The following is a 24,482-nucleotide window of genomic DNA, read 5'->3' as shown; positions in this document are numbered from 1 at the left end:
GCAACTGCAGCACTTGGGAAAGTGATAATTGACTCACTGGTGCTGATCAATGACATATTCAACCCCAACAAAGAGAGAGGGAGTAGCTGGTCACATCTTTTGCATTTGAATTGTTTAATAAGTGATGCAGTGTAGTGGGCGCACAGGAGGGGTTTCACTGACCTTCACCAGGGCTGGGTTTCATTAAAAGGTGCTTTTAATGCTGGGATGATACAGCACCTGACATTTTGCATCAATCCCAAATACATGTGTCCCTCTTGTAGAGATGCTACAGAAACACAATCATTTCCTGAAGTCTTTGGTGATCCTTGACATGTTCCTTCCCCACAACCAAAAGGCCTCATATGTCTTAACAATATTTAAATGGGTTTTTCAGGAAATGTTGGGATGAGTTATATTAATTCGGTGGTCTCTCTTTCATATAGCCCCATCAATGGGTCACTTTCAGCCATCTTAGTTAGCATTTTAGCATTCTAACATGCAAACATATGACAGATATTATTGTAAACTGACAACATGTTAAGCATGTTAGCATTTAGGGTGATTTGCCTCACAGAGCTGCTTATGTGGCTTGCTGTATGTTTTCACAAAACCAAGTCCTTCATCAGCCAAAAATAAAAACAAACTGAAACTAGCACATTTGTATACAGATAAGAACTATAGCACCTAAGACAACACAATTACAAGTCTTACGCAGGTGCTGGGTTTGTACTGTTTTTGATACTCTATACTATGGACAGACACATCTTTTGACAAACAGTATTATTATTAAATGTCTACTTGATCTTTATTTTGGCTCCTGTTCAGTTTAAACATCATCAGAACTGTATTTAAAGGGGACCTATCATGCAAAATGCACTTTTGTACGTCTTTTATACATGAATATGTGTCCCCGGTGTTCCAGGGAACTCACCAAGAGTCAGAAAACACAACCCTCTCTATTTTCCTCCATACCCAAATCTCTAAAAAAAGGGGCTGCAACGGATCTGATAAAAACTGATCCAGATTTGAACACTGTCCTGACGTCAGGACGGTGGCGCTACGGCTATTGGGCCAACTCCACCAATCAGGAGGAGACAACCACGGCATTGCCGTTCGAAAGCACTGGAGACGTTGTAGTACATATGCCAGGCCTGTAGATGGTGCTGTTCTCACAGAATCTGCCCTTGCTAAAACAGATCTAAAAAATGTCAAATTGAGCAAAATGAGGCATGGCTAAAATGCATGATCTGTTTGGTATTTTGAAAAAAAAAAAGTATAAATATGCCTTATATAGGTATGGTCCGACACTATATTATTCAAATATAGCATGATAGGTCCACTTTAAAACAACATCATAGAAACTCACTCACTTGTTGAATCTGTATGTCCTTTTTATAGAGCGAAACCCTACTACTTTATGCCTCCACAGCATTAATCAGGCATTACCATTGAAATCTCCTGAGACCCACTCTCAAGTCAGAATGTACTCCGTGTCCAACCTAGTTAAGATGTGTTTACTTGGCATAATGCTACCTTGCCTGTTTAAACTTTGATGAAGCTTAAATCATCAATTTCCCACCACCCATATCAAACAGCAAGTGATTAAAAGTTTAGCCGGAAGCATGCCCTGATTCTTCCTCAGCCATCAAAGTATGCTAATGCTCTTTTTTCTTTTTGCTGAGTTGACCCTGAAATCCAAACAGATCTGGCAGGAGAAGAGGAAGAAAACAAGTTTGAAAAGATTGATGTCTCTATCACAGTATTTAGAGTCTTTGAGGCATCAGAACAAGTGTTTTCTTCCATCAAGCATGACCTCTAAAGCCTGTTAGCAAATCATACTTGTGTCTTCTGTCAGTTCTGTGCTTATGTCTTCACCCTCGCAAGAGCTGTGTGACAGAGTTTTTGAAGATCACACATGACAGATGCTTTCCACAAAAGCAAAGGAATAAAAGTCTGATTTCTTCTTCTCTCCACTTCTGTCCCTCTTCTCCTCCTGCCCTTTCCTCCTCTTCTTCATTCCCTTGGATCCCCTCTCTCTCCTTCTCTCTCTCTGTCTGTCTTGAACCAGGGAAGACGCTGAGGTGGAGTATTTAAAAATAGCTCAGGACCTGGACATGTATGGCGTCAATTACTTTTTAATCAGGGTAAGCCAATGTTTGCTATATCTATACAAAGTAAGCCAATATGTTATCAAAAGTTGCCCAAATCAGATTTTCTTCACATGGTCAGTCACATGGAATTTGATATTATCAATTCTAATTTGGGCCACTTTCATATATGGCCCTACATTTTTTTTAATCGTCCTAAATTGTTTCCTGGCTGGGAGTCTTGGGATGGGCGTTAACAGATGTAATTAAAAGTATCCTCTGACATCCTGAAGTTATGGATGAAATCTGTTTTAGTGAAGCTGGTTCCGACTCTGCATCAAAACACAACTTTGTACAGAAGAGCAACCTTTGCTCTACAGAAAATGCACAATAAATAATGTCTTATTACTCAATCTTGGTATCTTATAAACGAATGCTGACTTCAATGGCCTCCTTCTTCACTTCTGTACTTCAGCCGGCTGCATGTGACATCTTTGTTATGTTTTTTTTTTACGGCATTATGGTCGATTGCAAAGACGTGCAGGGTGAAAGAGACTAGGAGGCTTGTCAATTGTACTGTGGTGTGATGAGATAGGGTGGTAAATTAGCAGCCTCTTGTGCTTAATGTCCCTTATTAAAAGGGATGTTTTAATCTTCAACCATTTAAAAACAAATGTGTATTTTGTGGGCTTAAGTAATTAACTGCTACACAGTGGATCATTTTCCAGCTGAGTCATAATGAAATATGAACATAAGTTTACTTAGCCCAGACTGCACATACCCCCGCACAACTGGCTTTATTATTTTTGTATAGTTATGGCTAGCAGAGCCACCACAATGACACCTCTGTCACATGCAAGTACATACAGTATAAATGTTGGCTGCATGGATGGTAGAAGAGAAGCTTTGCTCACTGCTGTGTGTGTGGTTCAGAATAAAAAGGGAACAGATCTTCTCCTGGGAGTGGACGCCCTGGGGCTGCACATCTACGAGCCGGACAACAGGCTGTCACCAAAGTGCTCCTTCCCCTGGAATGAGATCCGCAACATCTCCTACAGCGACAAGGAGGTGGGAGAATCTGCTGTTGTTCTTTGTGACAAAGATCTGCGGTACTCAGTTAAATAAAGAGCTACATATAGGCAATACTTTAGTGTCATAGTTTATTTTCTTTGTTCGCTCCTTTGAAATGTTGAGGTGTTTTCTCTTGTGTATTGATCAACAATCTGGTATTCTTGTCTTCGTAATGTTTAGTTTACCATCAGACCTCTCGGCAAGAAAACCAATGTTTTCAAGTTCAACTCTTCGCGTCTAAGAGTCAACAAGTTGGTGAGTTTGTCAAAGTTTGTCATTTCTCATAGTGAAGGTCTTCATAAAATGTGGAAGATGCTGGTGAATGAGAGTTTTGGGATGAACTGATATTCTGACACATCATTGTAAATATAAACCATTCTTTGGTTGTGTTTCTCTGTGCAGATCCTCCAGTTGTGTATAGGGAACCATGACCTGTTCATACGCCGCCGCCGGGTGGACTCGCTCGAAGTCCAGCAGATGAAATCTCAGGCCAGAGAGGAGAGGGCCCGAAAACAGGTACATGGATGTCAGGAAACAAAGAAGGGGGTATAGGAATGAACTTGTTAGTAGCCAGGTTTCCACTTCAAATGTAGTATACATTTCCACAAAAAAATGGCAAAGGGAATGCTACTTTTTGTGAGTTGGAAACATTGGACACACAGAAAAAGAGGGCAAAATGAGATGTTAACTCAATTGAACAGTACAGTACATGTCTTTGTGGCTGTTATTTTCAAATCTGTTTTACAAGTCAGACAACAGAGGGAAAGCAAGCACCCAAATACAAGTATTTAAGGGCACTGACTTGTTAATACAAACACAAAATTACTTTTTTATTAATTAAACCGCTGATTATTTTTGTTTCACTTCCATCATTAAATGTTAATTAAATGACATTAGTTGCTTTGTTTGTTTGTTTGTTGTGTTTGTGTGGCTATAGTGTGTACATGTGTGTTTGACTATATTTGTGTGGACACCAGGAAGAATAGCCAACGCTCATGCTAGTGCTAGTGGGGGTCCTAATATTTCCCTCTCTTGTATGATGCTTTCTCATTATTTTCTTTAATGATGTTTGGTTCTGTTTCTTTCTTTCTCCATCCATATTTCCACTCATTTGTTCCCCACCATATCCTCTCTCCTGTGACCTTCAGGTAGAGAGGCAGCGTCTGCAGCGGGAGAAGCAGCTGCGGGAGGAGGCAGAGAGAGCCAGGGACGAGCTGAAGAGGAGGCTGATTCAGCTGCAGGACGAGGCCCACATGGCCAACGACGCACTGGTAAGATACGTCACATATACGGAAAGTTTCAGCAACATTTCTTTTGGTAAATTGAGCTTGTCTCACACCGTTCTCACTTCACTTCCTCCCTCTGTTCACGTCATTTCTTCCACTTTACTGTCTCTCACTGTCTATTCTTTCCCCTCGATCTATCTCCCTCCCGTTTCGCCCTGTAACTCCATCTCTCTTTCTTTGCTCCATTTCCCCTCAACTCCCAATTCCAACTTTTCTTTCCCCCTTTCCCCATCCTTCTTTTGTCTGTCTTCCCTCTTCTTCCTCTCCAGCTGCGTTCGGAGCAGACGGCGGACCTGCTGGCTGAGAAGGCCCAGATCGCGGAGGAGGAGGCTAAGCTGTTGGCCCAGAAAGCTGCAGAGGCTGAGACAGAAATGCAACGCATCAAAGTGACGGCCATCCGTGGCCAGGAGGAGCGGCGGCTCATGGAGCAGAAGATGCTGGAGGCAGAGATGCTGGCCCTCAAGATGGCAGACGAATCGGAGAGGAGGTGGGGAGAGGAGGAGGGGAGAGGAGGAGGAGAGTGTTCAGCCAGTCATGTTGCAGTGGATTCGTCTCTGTCAACACTCTCTGTCATGCATACATTCTCTTTTTCTGTATTCATCTCACATGCTTTTTAGATCCTTAAAGGTCCCCTATTATGCAAAATCCACTTTTTCATGTCTTTTATACATACACATGTGTCCCCTCTGTGGAAAGAGATTCTGAAAGTTTCAGGAAAAAAAGATTCGCTCACTTTTTGTCCTGATCCATAAAAACCTGTCTGAAAATGAGCTGATCAGATTTTGGCCACTTTATGATGTCATAACGATTTTTTGGCTTGTATGACCATTAGCCAATAACCAACCAAGGTAACACCCCCCACCTCATCACCTGAATCTCCTCCTAGAGCACCATAGTGTTCTTTTTAACCAAATATCTCTCAGTGGGGAGTGGCTCCTTATTTTCATCTAAAGTAACAGACAGAGAATCAGCACTTTTGAAACAGAGCTGAAACAGAGGGGTTTATGGGATGCTGCAATGATCTGTTTGGTATTTCAAGCCAAACACTTCAGAGACATGTTTTGTATATATCTGAGACCTGTGATATATTGATGAAAAACAGTATAATAGGGGACCTTTAAACAACTTAACCCGACAACCTACTCACTTTCCCAAAGTTTTACCTTTATAATGCAAGTCTCCCTCCCAAATCCCTATACTTTATTTCAGTTTGCTCAGCAGCAAATAAATCAGTCGATACGCTGTGAGCATAACGCTGCAGCTGCATTCAAATTGCTCAATCAAAGAACTTCTAACTTGTTTAAAGTCATTTAATTGTGAAGGCTTTATTATTGCACTGCAGCAGGTAATCATGCCACGCTGCTGCACACGGAAAAGTTACAAAGGGGAGCCAGCTTTTGTTCAGCAGCTCTCCTCCTAGCACTAAGGTGCCGCAGTTAATTTGTGCTAGTTAATTGTTAGCAGTAGAATCGATTGATGGTGGGAGTCCCTATCAAACACACTGTTTTACTCCCCACTGAAGCTCCACAGTGCTGAAACAGACTTTTGATGCGTTTTTTTATCTCTGCTTTAAAAATGAATGTTTTTGTCACATCCTAGTTCAAATCCGCTACTTTTAACCATCTGCTGTTGACTTATTTTTAGTTCTTTTGAGGTCAGATGAATGAGGAGATGAAGTGATGAGTGTTTCTTGATCAGCATTCAGCACTGTGATGAGCCTGATAGATGCTGATCCATTGTAGCAAAGAACTGAGGTCGTTTTGATAATAAAACAGTATACATGGATACTAAGAATATCACTTTACAGTTTCTACTTTACAATTTATTAGGCAATCATTTCAAATAGGCACCATTAACCACTTGCCAGTAACTGTAATTTCTGGATGAGCACTTTCTGCACCAGAGGAATTTCAAACCTGTGGCACTCAACATGTAAATGACTGTGTCCACTCAAACCCTCGAGGCACACAGCTCCCCCACATCAACGAGGAACCGCTGAGAGTTCAGGAACACAATCAAAATAAATGTAATCACCTGCACATAACATTCAAACTCCATGGTGGAATAATGGAGTCAGAAATGATGTTGTGCTTCGGTGTTACATTGATCACCCGGGTAATAACAGAGTGACATTCCCAGTGTCTTCGAGTACCAACGTACCGATTATGTAAGATAATTCTGTCTCCTTTGAAGGATTGGTAGGTGAATTAAAGTATGAACTGCCTCTGTCTGTGTTTGTCCCTCAGGGCCAGAGAGGCTGAGCAGCTGAGACAGGACCTGCAGGAAGCCAAGGAGTCGGAGCGCAGGGCCAAGCACAAACTGCTGGAGATCACCAGCAGGGCTGTCTACGCGGTAACTGAATCATTAGCATTCATATTTTTATAATTTAGTGGGAATGCTGTTAACAGCAATCCCACTATATGTTCTGCTACGGACGAAAAGTTTATTATTATTCCATCCAATTACTTTGCCGGTCTTCTCCTCCCACATTCAACATCGCAGAAACTCCGTTCAAACATCAAAACGTTCAGCTCGGTCGGGAATCGACTGCTATTACTTTTATCATTCATAACTTTCATAATTCCAGAGATACATCCCATAATACATCACATTTTTAACATTGAAGTCAATGGAGATATTCTTCACACTTCAACAAATCTTCATGCGACTTCAACTGCTAACTGTTCATTCATACTTTCACTCAGAAACCTCATTCCAACTTTCAAATGTTACACATCTTTCTTACATTATCCGTGTAACACAACTTTTAAATCTGATTCTTACTTTTAGAGATATTCAACATTGTTCAGACCTTGTTAAAGAGGTTTTCTTCAGATTTTAACATTAACTAGAGTGCGTGATGTCACAGCTAGAGGGTGAGAAATCTTGAAATGTGCCTTCATATATTTTTTTAAAACTGCCATAATTCCCAAACCCTACATTCCTGAGACATAATTTTTTATGATAAACGTAGGAAAACATCTCGTAGCTTGAAAAATGACAAATAATTAAGCAAAATAATTAAACAAAATGCCTCTTGAGGGCATGAAGTGACAAAAACGTTCAACATGTCTCCATTAAAGCCCATTGTAAATTCAGGCAGATATTTCCTCACAGCAGCAGCCGCACACCTTTCTTAAACTGCCAAAAAGGCCACATTATTAACCCGAAAGTACACAAAAATTACACTTCAGATACTCAACTTCCTTGACATGCTTCCCGTTTTGAAATTTCACAGATATCTGTTATCGTTCTTCCACAAAACGTTCACATGTAAGAGGTTCATCTCTCATCCAGAACAATGAAACCTTTGAAGTCTAGGCACCTCGTTATCTCAACGATGAACACCTGTGTTATGGAACGCGATGATGTCATCACTCCTACTGACAGCAGTCAGTTCTAACTGTTCATTTCATACTCACACACACACATACTCTCTCACACACACACACACACACACACACTCTCCCTCTCTCTCACAATCTCTCTCTGTTCAAAAAGTGCTCAAACTTCACATGTGTGCTAACAGTCCAGCCGTGAAGACATCTACGGGACAGTTTTGAGATTTCTTCAAATGCCGTTGCCATGGCGACAGACCACTCGCCATGAAGCACGATGTCGCTGTAAGTCCAATGGACACGGTCCGATCGTCCCCCAATCTTCACGTGTATATCACCGGTCCATGCCTCAACAGCTCTACGCCAAATCTGAGATCTCACCATATGCCGTTTCCATGGAAACGTTTCCATGGAAACGCTTCCCTCGCCATAAAAGTCGATGTCGCTATAACTCCTATGAAAATGTTTAAAAAGTACTCAAACTTCACATGTGTGCTAACAGTCCAGCCGTGAAGACATCTACGGGACAGTTTTGAGATTTCTTCAAATGCCGTTGGCATGGCGACAGATCATTCACCATCAAGTTAGTTCAAAGGTTTGCAGTTCAAATATTCTGCTGCTTTTCCAAGCCTTTTTACTTTCTTTTCTTCTCTCATCACACATTCAAGCCCCCAGTGTTCATGTATCATTTCAATCTAAATTCTTCACTTTCTTCTTACACATTATATTTCAGCATAAAGCATTCCCACTAGCAATTTCTTCAGGAATTGCATTCTCTAGTTTAAACTGATATCCCCCATACATAATTGTTTCCTTTATCTCCATGCTTAAATCCACTGTTGATCTACATTTTAAAACATTTAACCGTTTTCTTATTATCTTCCTGTGAAACCGCTAGTGTGGTTTTGCATATTTTTCCCCTGTTTGCCTCTGATGAGTTTGTACCCCTGCAATTCTCAAAGTGATGTCGTTCAGTTTGATGTGGTGTATCAGGGACGATAACTCAATATTTGTAGAGTTAAGACAGCTTTTTTTGGTGCTATTTTTAAATATAATTGTGTCAATTATAAAAAATAGTGGGCAGCTGTTGATTGCCCATTGTTGTTCTGTTGATCTACTAAGAATGTTTTTGTATTACTTTCTTTTTAATCTGGATTACACAACCGAAAATGACATTTTTCTTCCATAGTTCCTGGATACATGTTTTAGTATCCCAAAAAAGTCGAGGCTTTTCCAGTGTGACATGTGGTAAATTGGGAAGGGCATTTTTTTTAAATATATTTTTAGACAGAGATAAATAAATAATGTAAATAGTTAACAGTTTCAGCCTTGCACAAATCACACACACACACACACACACACACACACACATGCTACTGTAGCCTCGCACAGCCACACTGAACTGGAGATACTTGCATAAGATCAGGCAGCACATAAGGCAGCCTACGCAAAAGCTCCCAACATGCTAAAAACCCACACACTGCACATTCAGCTGCTCACACACATGTACACACACACACACACACACAGATTCTAATGCTGGCCATCGATAAAGAACGACTGATTTGTAAGGTTATGAATGAAAAGCCTAAACAGTTTGGTGCACATAAATACAAAAGACATGCTACCACTGGAACTCCCTTATAGATTTATCAGATCATGCGTAAAAACAGAAAATGTCTCCACACACACACACACACACACACACACACATTATTTACAATTCCAATTTTTACCAGACAAATTGCCTTTTTTCTGCTTGCCCAGTCTGTATTTACTTCAATTGAATCCATACTGTAGTTTGGAATCCCACGCCAACCAATGGATTTACATTTATATTGTGTATTAGGTCCACTTCTTTACTGGCTCACTCCCAAAGTGACATGTGGCCGATGCATTTCAGACCTTTGCTCAGGATCTAAAAGCATACATTTGGGTGTTCACGGTCCATGACCATCAACGTCGATATCTTTCATCCCTTCTGTTTCTCCCTTATGTCCCTAATGTCTTTTCCATGCATTCCTCCATGTCCCTTCATTTCAAACCTTTATTTATCCAGGTGTATCCCATACAATGAGATCATTGATCTCTTTTTCAAGGGAGACCTGCTCAAGTAGGTTCCACATGAAACATTAAAAACATAAACAGAACAACAAAAAGGACATCATACAGTATCATTACAGGGATTACAATTTACATAACTATCCACATGAACAGGTACCAACAGCTTCCGATTCAGTAGCATCCAACCGAGCTTTAAAAACATTTAGTGGCACCAGATTGCTCAGTTTCCATTTCAATTGCAAACTATTCCAGGACAGTGGAGCTGCGCATCTAAATGCTATCTTCCCTAAGACAGTCCTAGCAGTTGGCACATTTAATAAAACCACAGCATGCGATCTCAGGCAGTAGCCACTTACAATTCGCCGTGAGATCAGGGAGCAGATGGAGGATGGAAGTTTCCCTAACATGGCTTTGTATATAAAAATGTACCAGTGACTGAGCCTCCGTACAGTTAGTGAAGGCAGACCAGCCCTTGCATACAGGGTACAGTGAACTTGTATTTCCTGTCACTTTCATCTACTCCTCCTTTGCGTATTTATTTGAACCCTTTCTCTGTCCTTTTCCCTCTCACTCCCATGTCTTCTTTATTCTGTGTTTTCCCCACTGCCAACTCGTCTACTTCACCTCCTTCCCTCTAATCTCTCTCCTTTCATCTCCCCTCCTAGTCTCCTGGCCTGCCATCTGACAGCATGCCTCCCGACAGCATGCCTCCCGACCTGAGCTTCAGCAGGGAGAACCTCAGCTTTGACTTTAAAGACACCGACATGAAACGCCTCTCCATGGAGATCGAGAAGGAGAAGTGAGTGGCCGGCTTTACTCTGCTGGGGCTGCCTGATATCTTGCAGCCTCTGGAAAATCTGATTAAATAAAGTTTGACAGATTTGTAATACACTAACATGTGATTGAGAAAGATGTACATGAATTCAGGATTGTACTTCCAGTTGGCGATCGACCCTCACTGATGTCACTGACAGCATTCTAGCTTTTTAGCTCTTGGTGTCACAGACAGTATAAACACTTGTTAAACAGAGCTGAGTAATTACCTCCTTGCTGTTATATAGTTAGGTAATTAAGTTTTATTTAATAAGGCAAGTGAGCCGAGAGGCTACAGGTCGACGATTGGTGGTGGCGCAGTGGTCTGTGCGTTTGATCATCAGATCAAGGGGGCGTTGGGGAACTCCAGTTCGAAACCCGCTCCCGCCGCCACTGCGTCAGGCCGTTGTGTCCTTGGGCAAGACACTTCACCCGAATCTGCTCCTGTGGGTATTGTCCACAGTACATGTATAATATCAATGTGTACTTGTAAAAGCGCCTTGATGACTTCGAGGTGTGAAGATGGGCGGTGTGGCGCAGTGCGCTGTGCAATGATTATCAGATCAAGGAGGTGAAACCCGCCACCGCTGCGTCTGTAAAAAAAAAGTTACTAAACATAAAATAGAGGTTGTGTTTTAATTATTATTTGCTGAGTGCTAAGAAACCATCTGAAGTTTTTAGAGAAAATTCAAAGTAAAGGATTTACTTTTTTTTTCCGACATGCAGAGGGCCTTTGAATTACCTCATTTAATAATGGTTTAACAGTACAAGCTTCATTATTATTATTATAACAAAGGTCATATCTCTTTGTCGGTGCTCATGTTAAGAGGAGTGAAGCAGAGATGCCCATTGATTCTATATTTATTCATAATGGTGATGTCAGTGCTAGCTATTATACTGTAGTTAGATCTAATGAGGACATACGGGGACTTAGATTCTTATTAACTGTCTCTCAACCTGTAATGTGATCCTGTTCAGAGTGGAGTACATGGAGAAGAGCAAGCACCTGCAGGAGCAGCTGAATGAGCTGAAGACAGAGATTGAGAGTCTGAAGATGAAAGAGAGAGAGACTCCTCTGGACATCATTCACAACCAGAACACCGAGCAGGGGACCAGCAAGCACAGCAACTTTAAAAAGGTAAATCTCAGCTTGGCTGCTTGCATGCTGTACAGGTAACACACTTTGCCAAACGTACATCTCTCCAAAATACACTCTACTGACCCCGTTCATGCCTCGTCTTTTTACACTCACTGTCAATCATTTGTATTTATTTTAGCATCTTGTGTATATGCAACAAAAACTCTAGTAGCAGAACCGAAAATGTATTCACATCTACCTCTTAAAGTGATTTTGACAATTTCCCTGCAGAAAGACTTGCACAATCAATTGATAATTAATGGTGACCACGATTTCAGCTTCCCACAACTTAATAAACCTAATCAACAGTGATGTTTTAAGTGCAATCATTATGGCTTTAATCCTGCAGCCCTACTGAGGAATTGAGGCAATAGAAAAATCATTCATCAAGATTTAAGGGCAGAGTTTTTGTTTGTAATCATGGTGACTCGGCAGTGTTTGCAGACTCAGATGTATATTGATTGCTTTTCTGTCCTAATGAAACATTTGCAAAGTATATATTTAATCTGGTTACAGGCATAATTACATGTAGTCGTTGCCTGCACCTTGCATCATATCGTCATTTCTCATTGGGTTGGCAAGTTGAGAAACTATTGTTAGTCACACTTTGTTTTAGTAAAGATACCAATGCAATTCCTAATTGAATCAAATCAAATCCCTGTGAATGGCAGTGTACGGTATTTTTGCAGATTAGCCTTTCTTGTATTGGATTGGATAAAATATCAAATCATTTTAGAGAGGTAGTTAATAAAACACCCTGCCCTAGTTCTAATGCATTGCAGTTACATTTACAAGTTACTCTTTAGCTATTCAAAAGCTGTCCAATCAGCTGGAGACACAAGAAGTGTAAATGTGGTTTTCATACTGATCCTACATAATCTTTCAAGGACTTGCCTAACCCTCTTATTATTCATAGGCGGGTTATTACTGATTCTCAGAGCATCACTTAATAGCAACAATCTAAACTTTGCCCCGGGGTATTTTTCAGACTAAAGTTTCTTTTTGGATGGAACCCCTTGCAGAGAGGTGGAGCACTCCTTCATTTTTTTAACTATGACCTCTAAAACTGCACAGTGATTACTGGTCTTAAGTATACTTTTTCAAAAGCTCTCACAGATCAACTGAGAGAGAAATCTGTGTTTCTGTATGCATCTTAGGTCAACTCCCTCAGTGAGAATAGCTTCATCTCACAGAAGTGTCTCGCTTGACGATATGAAATGATCTCCTTTTCGCCGAAGGGATAATCCTAAATTGATGGGCGATGGACTTGCTATAAAAAGTAGATTCTGTTCCCCTTGTCCTTTGATGAACTGGCAGATTAGACACATTCTCCTTTATCTTCCCACCCCAGTGTGTCTGTAATTTCAATAAAACGTATCAAATAAAAATGTGATCTGTGCTCTCAGTACATTGCATTAGAAAAAAGCCCACCCTCTTTGCCTTCCTGTCTCCCACTGTAAAATACTCCTGTTAAGCGAGCGCTAATTGATTTCTGCTCGGTCATTTGTCATATAGATGGATGGGGGGGGGGCACCTTTTGCATGCAGGGGGAGAGTGAGCAAAGTTAAAAGTGCTGATTTAATTAAACCACAGGCACACAGCATTTATCTTTCACACATGCACATGGCATTGCAGGAAGAAGTGCAATGGACAGTGAGGAAACCAGGTCAGCGTTGCAAAACGATGCGAGGATCCGAGGGGAGGCAGAGGTTGACCAAAAATGTTCAAAGGATGAAGAGTTAAAAGGAAGCTGAGTCACGGAGAAGAGCAAGAAAGGACAAGTCTGAGAGCCAGAAGAGACAGGAGTGGCTGTTTCTCCGGGCTACGTTTTCTCCATCCAGTCCCCCCCCCCCCCCCCCCCCCCCCCCCTTCTGGATGATTAATGAACAGCCCCTTAACATGGCCCAGCGCCTTTGCACTCGGTCCAGACAACAGGTTCTGCTCTGTTAGCACCAGGCCTGTCGGAGGGGTCTTTTTCTCTTATTTTCGGATGTAAGATTAGGTATTTTTTGCCTTTACCTGAAGGTGAGGAGACAGAGAAACATTTAAAGGTCCCATGTCATGCTTTTCCGGTTATTACCCGTCCCCTTGTGTGTTATGAAGGTTTTTATGCATGTAAACGGTCTGCAGAGTCAAAAACCCTCAAAGTACACCCTGTAGCGAGTAAAACTCTAACACAGAAAATACCTCCCCAAAACGCCTCGTTGGAGATTTCTCATTTTCTTCCTGGGTATCGCTACGTAGGGATACCCAGTAGCCACGCCCATAGCTATGGCCGCACCCTCTGCCAGCCTTTCACAAAACAAAGCTTCCTAAACCTTTCAGCGATTCATGCCGGATATACAGCGTAGGGCACTGAAGAACGATGCTGTTCCTACTTTGTTTGGACCATCGGGAGATTCGGGTACACAACCTGTAAGTATTCATTGCTGTTTGTGTATTTATGATGTTTAAAACAAACAAGGTATCTACCACGACTGTTTAAATGGGTAAACTTTTTTCGGACTACTACGTTGGGATCGCGGGGAAATGCTCTCCGCAGACCCATTCTCACAGCGTTATAAACCTTTTTCTTACTCAATATCAAGCCACACTTATATTTTTTACTTCGGCTGTGAGTGTTTGTGTGTGCTCAGGATGAGTTTCGCTTGTTCTCCTGTATCACCGAGACGCCGACACGGAAAGCCTGTCTGCTCCTTGCAGCAGCTCACACAGCTGCGAGGAGCTGCGAGCAGCAACGAGCCTCTCAGCTTCACGACCAATCAGAGCACACTGGGCTCACAGGGAGGGGGGGGCAGGAGCTCCAACAAGCCGTTTAGGACAGAGAGTGAAATTCGGTGAATACACATACTTTACAGAGATGCTGTGTGAGAAACCAATGTGAGTTTGGAAAATTGCACAGTATAAATCTATTTTAGTATACCTCAACAATGGAATTATGATCAGTATAAATGGACATGACATGGGACCTTTAATACAGGTCAGTAGGCTTGAATGGTACCCATAATGCTCTCGTATATATATGCCAAAACGTGGAACATTTGCCACCATTCAAAAACTTGGGACTGCTCTGGAGACCTTACAAGAAAAGATATCCTCGGTGGCGTTCAGAGTTTAACTTTGATCTTAAACATTGGATGGCTGTGTGGCTTTCTCCGGTCAAACCTTTGCTAAAACCCAGGTTTTCAGACTTTGCACAGCTTCATAACGAAGTAGACAGACTGCATCATTATCTTAATCAGGTTTTAAATCAACTTAGTCTACGTCTTGACAATGTCTGGTCAGGCAACTCTCCTAAATCTTGCCTCTTGTTTAGGGGAATCAGACTTCTGCTACTCTGCTGCTGCACCGAGCGGACACAACCGTTTTTTGTAGCTGTATCTAGTTATGATAACACACTTTACAAATCAGTGTTTTTATATGATGAACGTGGGTGCTAACAGCCTGTGTGAGAATGAATTAAATTGATAATATTTCAATAAAAAAGGTGGTTGGCAAGTAATATAATTGGTGTATGTTGCTGTAATGTGGTATGCGCAGTTACCACTGGGCTACAAAGGCCCTCCTGAGCTGCATGGTCCCGTGTGAAGTTTCACACAGAGGGAATGTTTTTATTCTTTTTTATGTGGCAGTCTATCCAGACTGTGTGAAGTGGCACAAAAGAGGTCAACCATTGAGGTTGCTCTCATCGCAGTCTTCACAAGTATCCATACAACATACAAACGCATTTATTTCATGTCAATAGGTTGCTGTTGTGAAATATGAAAACCTTTTTATAAAGAGTTCTTGCTCTCTTCCCGACATGGAGACTGTTTGCAGTGTGCAGTACAAAGCTGAGAATACACTCACAGTACAGTTCAGTCTGCCTGTCAGCCGGGACAATAGAAGCTCATCTGTAAACATCGTGCTGCAAATCAATCCCTTGCCCACACATTATCTGTTCAGATTTGCTTACTTTCCTCCATCTACACATTCCCCAGAAATAAGCTGGGTTTTTCCAAACTCTCTTCAATCATCCTCAGTCTAATATTTACTTTGGCAGCGTATTTAATTCCCTTTACCCTACAGATGTTGAAGAGGGGAAACAGTTTGCCCAGTCGTTTTGACGTAGTGCTCACAGAAGCTGTTTTAGACAAGCTAATGCTAAGCTGTGCCAAAGGGGTTAAAGCACAGTCTGAATGAATTCATCACCAGCTCATTTAAACCTGGACAGAAAAACAATTAGCAGTACTTTCTCTGACCGGCATTGATCTTCTACACACCCTGCTCTGTTTGATAGTCCCGCAGTAGAAAGGAATTTAAAATAACCTACACATTTGTTTTTGTTGCAAACTCATCGAGCCTGATTTGGGTTTCAATGTAGATTGTATCAAGAATGCTGCATATCTTTTACATACCATCAGAAATGAATTAAAAACAGAATTACCCTAAGGGGGTCTTTTCAGGTAATACACAACAGTCTACAGACTTTCCAGTTATCCTCTCCTTATGAAAACATATTTGATTAGTCAAGTCACAATCACGTTGTATCGAAATGTTCTGTGGTTGTTTGAGCTTTTTTATATGTACTTTGCAGAAATCATGGATGTGTGTATCTTCATTAGTATGGCGGCTAAATTGACCTTGGTCCAGTATTTTGCGGTGTATAAAACACATAAAATGATTCAAGATTCAATGATTTTATTATCATATGCACAGTAGCTACAGTGTAGTTATGGCAAGGAAAATCTTAGGTCCCAAGCTCCTCCAACAATGTAAGATATTATATATAGGACATAAGACAAAAAATACAAATAGTGCAAATGAAACTTTTGAACATTTGAATAAAATATTGCATATGTTATGTTGCTAGACCAGTCTTCAAGTAGTGCTGATGAAGTTAATTATATGTCAGAAAATAAATAAATACACACTGCATAATTCTAAAGCAAGAGTAGGCTCTTATAAAAGACTGGTTTTAGTAAGATTAGAGTGCAACAAGCTCCCAAGAAGTAGAGACCCCCGCAGGGTGCTAGGTTAGGGTGACCAGATGAGAACGGGTGACATTTGTGAGACAGGAGTTGATGTAGTTTGTTGCCTCCAACACATTTAGTATCAATGAATATTAGAAGTATTCCTTCCTGCAGACTTCGGATCGTTTGTGTCACGTGAGAGAAATGGAGGGTGGACCCAAAAAAACCTTTAAAGGAGAGGTGTCATGGCCATTTCCACTGATCATAATTCCATTGTTGAGGTATACTAAAATAGATTTATATTGTGCAATTTTCCAAACTCACATTGGTTTCTCATACAGCATCTCTGTAAAGTATGTGTATTCACTGAATTTCACTCTCTGCCTTTAACGGCTCGTTTTAGCTCCAAAAGCTCCAGCCCCCACCCTCCCTGTGAGCACAGTGTGCTCTGATTGGTCGGGACGTTGTGAATCGCGCGGAGCTCCGTGGAGGTGTTGTTTCCTTGTTTAGGATACATAGCGAAACACAGCCAAACTCATCCTGAGCACACACAGTCACAGCCGAAGTAAAAACAATAAGTGTGGCTTGATATTGAGTAAGAAAAAGGTTGATAAACGCTGTGAGAATGGGTCTGCAGAGAGAATTTCGCCGCGATCCCAACTGTCTGTTATCAGCCTGCAGCCAGGGAGGAGAAATCAGCTGAGCTGCCTGTGTGTGAGGAAGTCCGTGGATTGGTCAATTTGGACCAATCAGCGGGGGCTTAACGTAACGGCTCCGCGGACGTAACGTAACGGCTCCACGGATTGGTCCATTTGGTTCCGGGTACCGCATGACCGTATCGCGTCATACCCAGGAAGTAAACAATGGACAATGACGTATCTCCAACGAGGCGTTTTGGGGAGGTATGTTCTGTGTTAGAGTTTTACTCGCTATAGGGTGTACTTTGAGGGTTTTGACTCTGCACACCGTTTACATGCATAAAAACCTTCATAACACACAAGGGGACGGGTAATAAACGGAAAAGCATGACACCTGTCCTTTAATGTTTAAGGTTTTCTGGCATAGCATGGTAAGGCTAAACAAACAGCCCAAACCTCTCTGAAAATAAGGATCCAACAAATAATGACATGAAACCAGAACTTAAATAACTGCAGGACTAATCACAAGAACACGACACAGCTGAGGAGGGCAGAAAAACACAGGGGCACCAGGTGAACATGATCAGGTAATCAAAAGAGACAGGAAGTAAAAACAGACACGACACATGGGGAGTCGGGGGGGCTGTTAATTTATTCCGGCAAATTACTCAGACCTACTAATTGACCTAACAGAAGTTATTGAGTCTATGTATGTGTACTGCTTGGCTCAGATCCACCAACGTCAGCAAGATCTCACCTCTATTAACTCCTGGAGAACCAGGTTCAATTAACTGCTGTTTCAATTCAGACGACCCGCTAAATCTGTTTAAGCGATCCCGAAGGATTTTGATATCAGTAATGAGGTGTGGCCCTACCTAAGTGTGAGTGTGGCAGTGTGCATTTCTTACCTTTTAAGCAGGAGAGGATAGCGCAGAAGTCTTTTAAGTTCATTTCATTTCATTTCAAACCTTTATTTAACCAGATTGGTCCCATTGAGATCATAGATCTCTTTTTCAAGGGAGACCTGCAAGTTGTCCAAATCCAAAAGGTGGGATCAGTTTATTTGAAGAAAAATTGGTCCACACTTGAACAGGGTTTTACCTTCTCTCGTTACAACATGAAAATCCTACAAAACATATCATGCTGTGGTCCTGTTCTAATATGAAACCTCAATTCACAGTTTTACATTTATTACACTAAATTGTAACTTCAACTGCCCAATTCAGTTGTGACATTTAAAATCGTCCGACAGAATTTAGAGGCATCTCCTCATAAATGACCGGTGATAATAAAAAGCACATTCAAACTTTCATTCAACAAATCAATTAATATACACCTCTGTCCCGCATGAATTCGGAGGACCTTTCCTCACAGGTGGCAGGGTACTAAACTTTCAACACACATCAATTCACTCCGCATTCAACAAAGACATTTGAGAGATATTCACCAAGTTTGAGAGAACCTTACCGAGAGCAAAAACCGAGCTCTCCAGGGAGAGAGCTCTACCGGGAGAGAGGGCATACCAGGGGAACCCCCCTGTCTCTCGAGTTTGCTCCCTCTCTGCCAGTGTCTTTATGCTCAAAAACAGGACAGAAAAACCTAGACACCTCCTCCATACCCATATTTGTGGAAACTGGGCATGGCCTCTGATGTACAGGACTGGACTGGAGTGTTTCTCAACAGGTGAACAAATAAAACAGGAAACAGACATACAGTTTGAATCTTTTTAGGCATCAAGGATCGACAGGTATATCTCCCCCTCTCCACAACCCAACATTGTTATAACTATACTGAACCGCTATGCGTCTTTATCAACTCGGGAGAATTACTGTACATGGCAAAAATAAACAGCCCATAATTCATGTTGCCTACAAACATGACAGTGCCCATCTGTAACACCAAGATAATGTTGCACTACAGTCAGAAGTTAATGTATAAAATACGCTATAACTAATCAAAACTTTGGTCAGACTTTTGGACAATTGCACGTTATCCGGTACTTTCCTGCACTTTTCTGGACATCTTGTCACCTTATGATGCCTGATCATCAGCTACGTTTTGCTATTGTCTCAGTCAGAAACTGAGGCAGACTTGGTGGTCATGGTGCTTGCATTGAATATACAAAGGCGATGATTTCTGTGACATTACTCTTCAGTGACAATGTCCAATTGTTTAACTTTTTCTCCCTTGCTTGTTGTTTAAGTATTTGTTTACTTCAGACTAAAAAATCATATGCGGTCTGTTGTTTCCTCCATAGCTAACACTACAGAGCACCAAGACCCGGGTGGCCTTCTTTGAGGAACTGTAAACTACGTACCTGTAAAGGTGGGGATGCACACCTGCCAAGAACCTCATCACTCTACATTCCTGGTCGGTTTAAATGATTGGCCGCCACTGTGAGACCTTATGCTCTTACTGAGAAACCACTATGAGACAGAAGAAAATGACCACTTCCTTTATCTGCTGTAGCTCCAGGGACCTTGTGTGTACGAAACATGGTGAACACATAATGTCACTGCTCTAAATCTGTGTGTGTTTACAGTCCGAGTGTGTGAATACAGCACATTCTCAGTGAGTACTTTGGATGGGTATTGGTTTTTTATTCATGCGAAGAACAAAGGTAGATGATGAGAAGGAATAACATCGGTCTTTGACTGATCCGGTTCCACTGTGGCTGTAATGAGACAGTACTTTGAATTTAAGAATTGTTATTATATAAGTCTTGGATGACCTACTTTTTTTGACTGTTTTGAAATTCTAATAGAAATAGACTTCTAAGGGATAAAGTTGAACAAAAGAACAAATTGATTATAAGAAATGTTGCCCTTACCTGACTCAAATAATTGATATTTAGTAAGGGCCGTCTAGACTGCCATTTTGATTTCTAATGCAAAAAAAGAAATCCTTAAAGTATGTTGTTTAACATGTCTTTTTGTTTTATGGAATGTTTAAATAAGGAATACAAATATAGCCTTCCTTTGCCATTATACAATTCATTGTTAATACTGGGAGTTGATGGGCCGTGGTAGATATTAATGATACTATAAACTGAAAAATCCACTTATGTCACTTATTACGAGTCATTTGTCTTGGTTTTGTTTGAGCCTGGTTTCCTACATCTCAAACTGTGTTTCCATGTTTGTGTCTTAATGCAATTTTTATGGTAAATGTAAACATATTGTTGTACATGAGGCCTTTGGACCTGTGTTTACATCCTGTGATACACACAGGAGTCGTGTTTCTCTGCCTGCCTCACACTTTTTTAGGATGCCGTTACACATTGTAGCGAAGGAACTAGGATTCTTTGCAAGCTTGTGTCACATCTGTCAGTTTTTTGTGTGTTTGTGAATACAACCAGTCAACCACTTATATCAAAAAACATGAATTTGCATCTATTTTTAATTAATGTATCTTTTTGAGTTACTGTGTGCTTTTCCTCTGAAAGCAATTTATTATTACATTGTGAAGGAAATATATTTCTTTCAGGATTGCATTTAACAATAATATTAAGCAGTATTTGAAAAAAACACTAGGTAAAGTTACCTTTTATAACTAGATATCAATTTTTTACAGAAACATTGTACCAGATATGTATGTTTTGAATGTAAAATAAAAGAATATCAGGTGTGAGTTCTTTTGTATGTTTGCGTTTTTTTTCCCATCCAGAAATAACCCGTTTGTTAGTTATTTTTGGGAGAATTGAAACATGTGAGCTTAGATATGCTGGCGTCAGAACCTCTTCCACGCGACCCAAACCGACATCCAATTACACCTGTGAGATGATTCAAGTGTTACGTAAGCACCTTCCATCTAGAGTCAGATCACATACACAGTTTCATTTGGTGCGTTCACACCGGAGTACTTTGGTGTACTTTTCCCACAATAGTTAATCAGAACTACGATATATTTGCGTTCACACCAAAAAGCCCCAGGAACTAAAGTAGCTCAATTTAGTTCGTCCGACCCGCTTTTCAGTCCCTGCTAAAGAGCAGGGACTGTTGTGGGAGAAAGTAGTTCGTACGTCTGATTGGCTGTGCGGAATGCAAACCACGCCCGTTTGACTCATTTTTTCTCTTCTCTTAACTGAATAGTCCTGTCTTTAAGTATAATACAATGTAAAGTCCTTTTCCTGCACCATTTTAAGGCTTCAAAAACAGCAATTTTTACTGTATGAGTTTGGAGAAATGACACAATCAATGGCCCAGAATTGTACTTTATAAACTATGAATCTTGTGGTGCTTGAAAAAATACACATTGGCTAAGCCGGCCAGGATATATGCCTTTTTTGGAGCCCTTTTTTGCAATATTTATTAAAATGTCACTAGTTATTTAAACAAACCCCTATCTGAGGATAATACAAGCAACCATAAAACGCCCTTTATCTAGAGAGCCATTGAAGCCCATGAAGAATGTATCCTTCCACAAATCTTTTCATCTGCTGTATTAATAAAGCTGCCACGTGTTTTCAAATTCAAGTTAAGGCACTATCTGTGCAGAACATTACAAATATTCTTCATTTGCAGTATTTTATTTTAAAAGTGTTCAGAAAGACTGCATCAAATATGCTATATCTATATATCTATATAATATCAATATTGTTATTAACTTCAATCAAAGTCAATTTAAATAGCGGGCAAGACTTTCCAAGGGGTAAAAATGCTGCTGCCGGACTACTGACTGGAAGTATTGCTGATATCATGTCTACCATATCCTCTTAAAATACTCTGTCCAACAATATCAGTCTCATGAAGAAAGGTGTTTTAACGCTGATTCAAAATAGCAGAGAAAGATGCATTCTTGTTCTCAGGAGGGGACATTGACAGAGGAGTACTCAAAAAGTACACAGTAAGTACTTCATAGTACTTGTGGGAGTAGTTTCACTACTAGCCTACTGAGTCCAACAGGATCGATCTCACGAAGAACTAATGGCAGAAGAAATTATAACAAACTCGAGAGACGGCTGAGCTGACCGCAGTGCAGAATCGCTGTATAGTTGAAATCTCCTAACAATGTTGTCCATTTTAGACATAGGCCTATTATATTTACAGCCCTTAATAACATTCATTTTCTGGGCTCAATATGTGTCTTGGCTGTTTTCGTTGTGAAAACAAATGGACCGTAGATACACGGATTGACCGTCCTCATCTGCGCTCTTATTTTGAAAGACAACTTCCGGTGGCAGAATATGAAAAAAGGGGGGTTTTTTTGTTTCTGTTTTCTAGTGATTTTATTTTTTGTTTTGAGAAGTAGAAAATGTAAATCATCCCGTTTTTTAAGTTTAGTAAATCCCTTTTTGACCATGTTAAAGAAAAACGCCTTGTATTTCAATTTTGGTTTTTCAATTTGAAAACGAAAATCAAATATCCAGTCGTTTTTTGTTTTTGAATTTCCATTTGTGAAAAGAAAATCCAATGACCACAACATACACTGACCGAATTGCAAACCACGCCCCGTAAAACTCTGAAAAGTTTTGTGAAGTATTGTATTTGCTGGCATTAGCATTATTAGCATTAGGATTAGCCCCGCGCACCAACGGAGAGAGAATAACTTAGAATTAGAAGCTGCTGGGAGTCCCAGCAGCTTCTAATAGGTGCGTTCACACCGGAGTACTTTGGTGTACTTTTCCCACAATAGTTCATCAGAACTACGATATATTTGCGTTCACACCAAAAAGCCCCAGGAACTAAAGTAGCTCAATTTAGTTCGTCCGACCCGCTTTTCAGGCCCTGCTAAAGAGCAGGGACTGTTGTGGGAGAAAGTAGTTCGTACGTCTGATTGGCTGTGCGGAATGCAAACCACGCCCGTTTGACTCTGTCTTCTTTTTGTTGAAAGCGGCCATTGTATTTGCTCGCTTCGGGCAGCGCACCCGAAGACATTCCTTTTGTGAAAGCAGTTATTATAGCAACACTAAATAAATCAATTGGAGCGGTGGAGTGATGAGGATGTGTCTGCGCTTCTGGCGATTTACTCGGAGGACGCATTCAGAAGCTTCTACTGAATGCAGTTTCCGTGGCTCGATCAGCAAAGTTAGCAGACCTGGCAAAGTAATGTCGGGACGGCTACGAAGCTATGTTAAGGTAAATTAAAATGCATGCACTGCACTGTTTTAATCTGTTTTAATCTGCACAATACTGGTCTTTTATTTGCTCAGTAGATCGAGCTAGCCATGCTAGAACTTGCTAACGTTAGGTCCAAGCTGGCTAACAACATCTAGCTAGCTAGCTATTCTCATCCATGCCTGCTATGAACACGTTTTGACTTGTGAATAAGTGTGCAATGTTCTGTAATTTGCTTCACTAACTCATGGCACTAATCGTGTGTTTCAGGCGAGGTGTTTCTCTCAGGATTAGAAACTAGTTTTCCCCTCCGGGATAAAACGATAATATAACGTTAGCAATTAGCATGCTAGCTGGACATAATGCTACCTCTGTGGCTACACTGAATGCATAGAGGTAAACAATAGTTCTATTTCGTCCCTACTGACCGCCAGAGGCGGTGCTTTTAGCACTGGATATGTCCATCGTGCGCATGCGCAGTACGAGTACCAATATCAACAAAGTCACCTGTGACCCACGTGACACCGGCTATATCAGCCGGTGTCATCAGAGGATCTGTTCCTTTCATCTTCTCGCTGCCCGAGAGTACCGTGGCTGCATTCTTGCAGCCTACAGCGTTCAGGTTTGAACGTTTGATCTGAGGGATTTCTCTGCATACAGCTGGCCGCGGGGAGCTTCGCGACTGATAGTCGGAGCTACGGGTTGTTAACGCGTCCTCCAGGAGCTGTGGCCGGCGGTGCGCCATGCAGAGCCTCGACGGACAGGTTCGTGTCAACTTGTAGTGATGGCTGTGTTCCCGCACCCTCTCCCAGCTAAGTTGTCCTGATTGCTGTCTTGTTATTGTCGGGCTACTTTCTGGTGACGACAGTGTTCTCGCCTCCTCTCCCATAAAGTTGCCCTTATGATGCTCTTTCGAAAGTTCTGCTTGTGGCGTTGTGCCCGAGCTATCTTTAGCATTTGAGTTCCCAGCTTTCGCTGCGTCTCTCATTTAATTGTATGGAAAGCCCACAGTGCCATAATTTGCCTGTTTTTTGTTAGGTGCAGAGAGTAAGGTAAG

The 24,482-nt window shown here is 41.2% G+C and overlaps 1 protein-coding gene across 1 annotated transcript in view; it reads left to right on the top strand.

Moving 5' to 3' along the window:
* The window catches only part of nf2a (neurofibromin 2a (merlin)), a 35,068-nt gene extending 14,069 nt beyond the window's left edge, over positions 1–20,999 (top strand). Inside the window, exons 7-16 of the mRNA XM_034118590.1 lie at positions 2,051–2,126; positions 3,003–3,137; positions 3,321–3,395; positions 3,543–3,656; positions 4,289–4,411; positions 4,696–4,913; positions 6,673–6,778; positions 10,494–10,627; positions 11,620–11,779; positions 19,627–20,999. Of these exons, the coding sequence (XP_033974481.1) occupies positions 2,051–2,126; positions 3,003–3,137; positions 3,321–3,395; positions 3,543–3,656; positions 4,289–4,411; positions 4,696–4,913; positions 6,673–6,778; positions 10,494–10,627; positions 11,620–11,779; positions 19,627–19,677 (1,192 nt within the window). The 3' untranslated portion in view covers positions 19,678–20,999. The remainder of the gene's footprint in view (positions 1–2,050; positions 2,127–3,002; positions 3,138–3,320; positions 3,396–3,542; positions 3,657–4,288; positions 4,412–4,695; positions 4,914–6,672; positions 6,779–10,493; positions 10,628–11,619; positions 11,780–19,626) is intronic.
* The last annotated feature ends 3,483 nt before the right edge of the window (positions 21,000–24,482 follow it).

This window comes from Trematomus bernacchii, unplaced genomic scaffold, assembly GCF_902827165.1.
Source record: "Trematomus bernacchii unplaced genomic scaffold, fTreBer1.1, whole genome shotgun sequence".
Classification (NCBI taxonomy): Eukaryota; Metazoa; Chordata; class Actinopteri; order Perciformes; family Nototheniidae; genus Trematomus; species Trematomus bernacchii.
The sequence above is the reverse complement of the archived record's forward strand: the minus strand, read 5'-3'. Positions and strand labels throughout refer to the sequence as shown.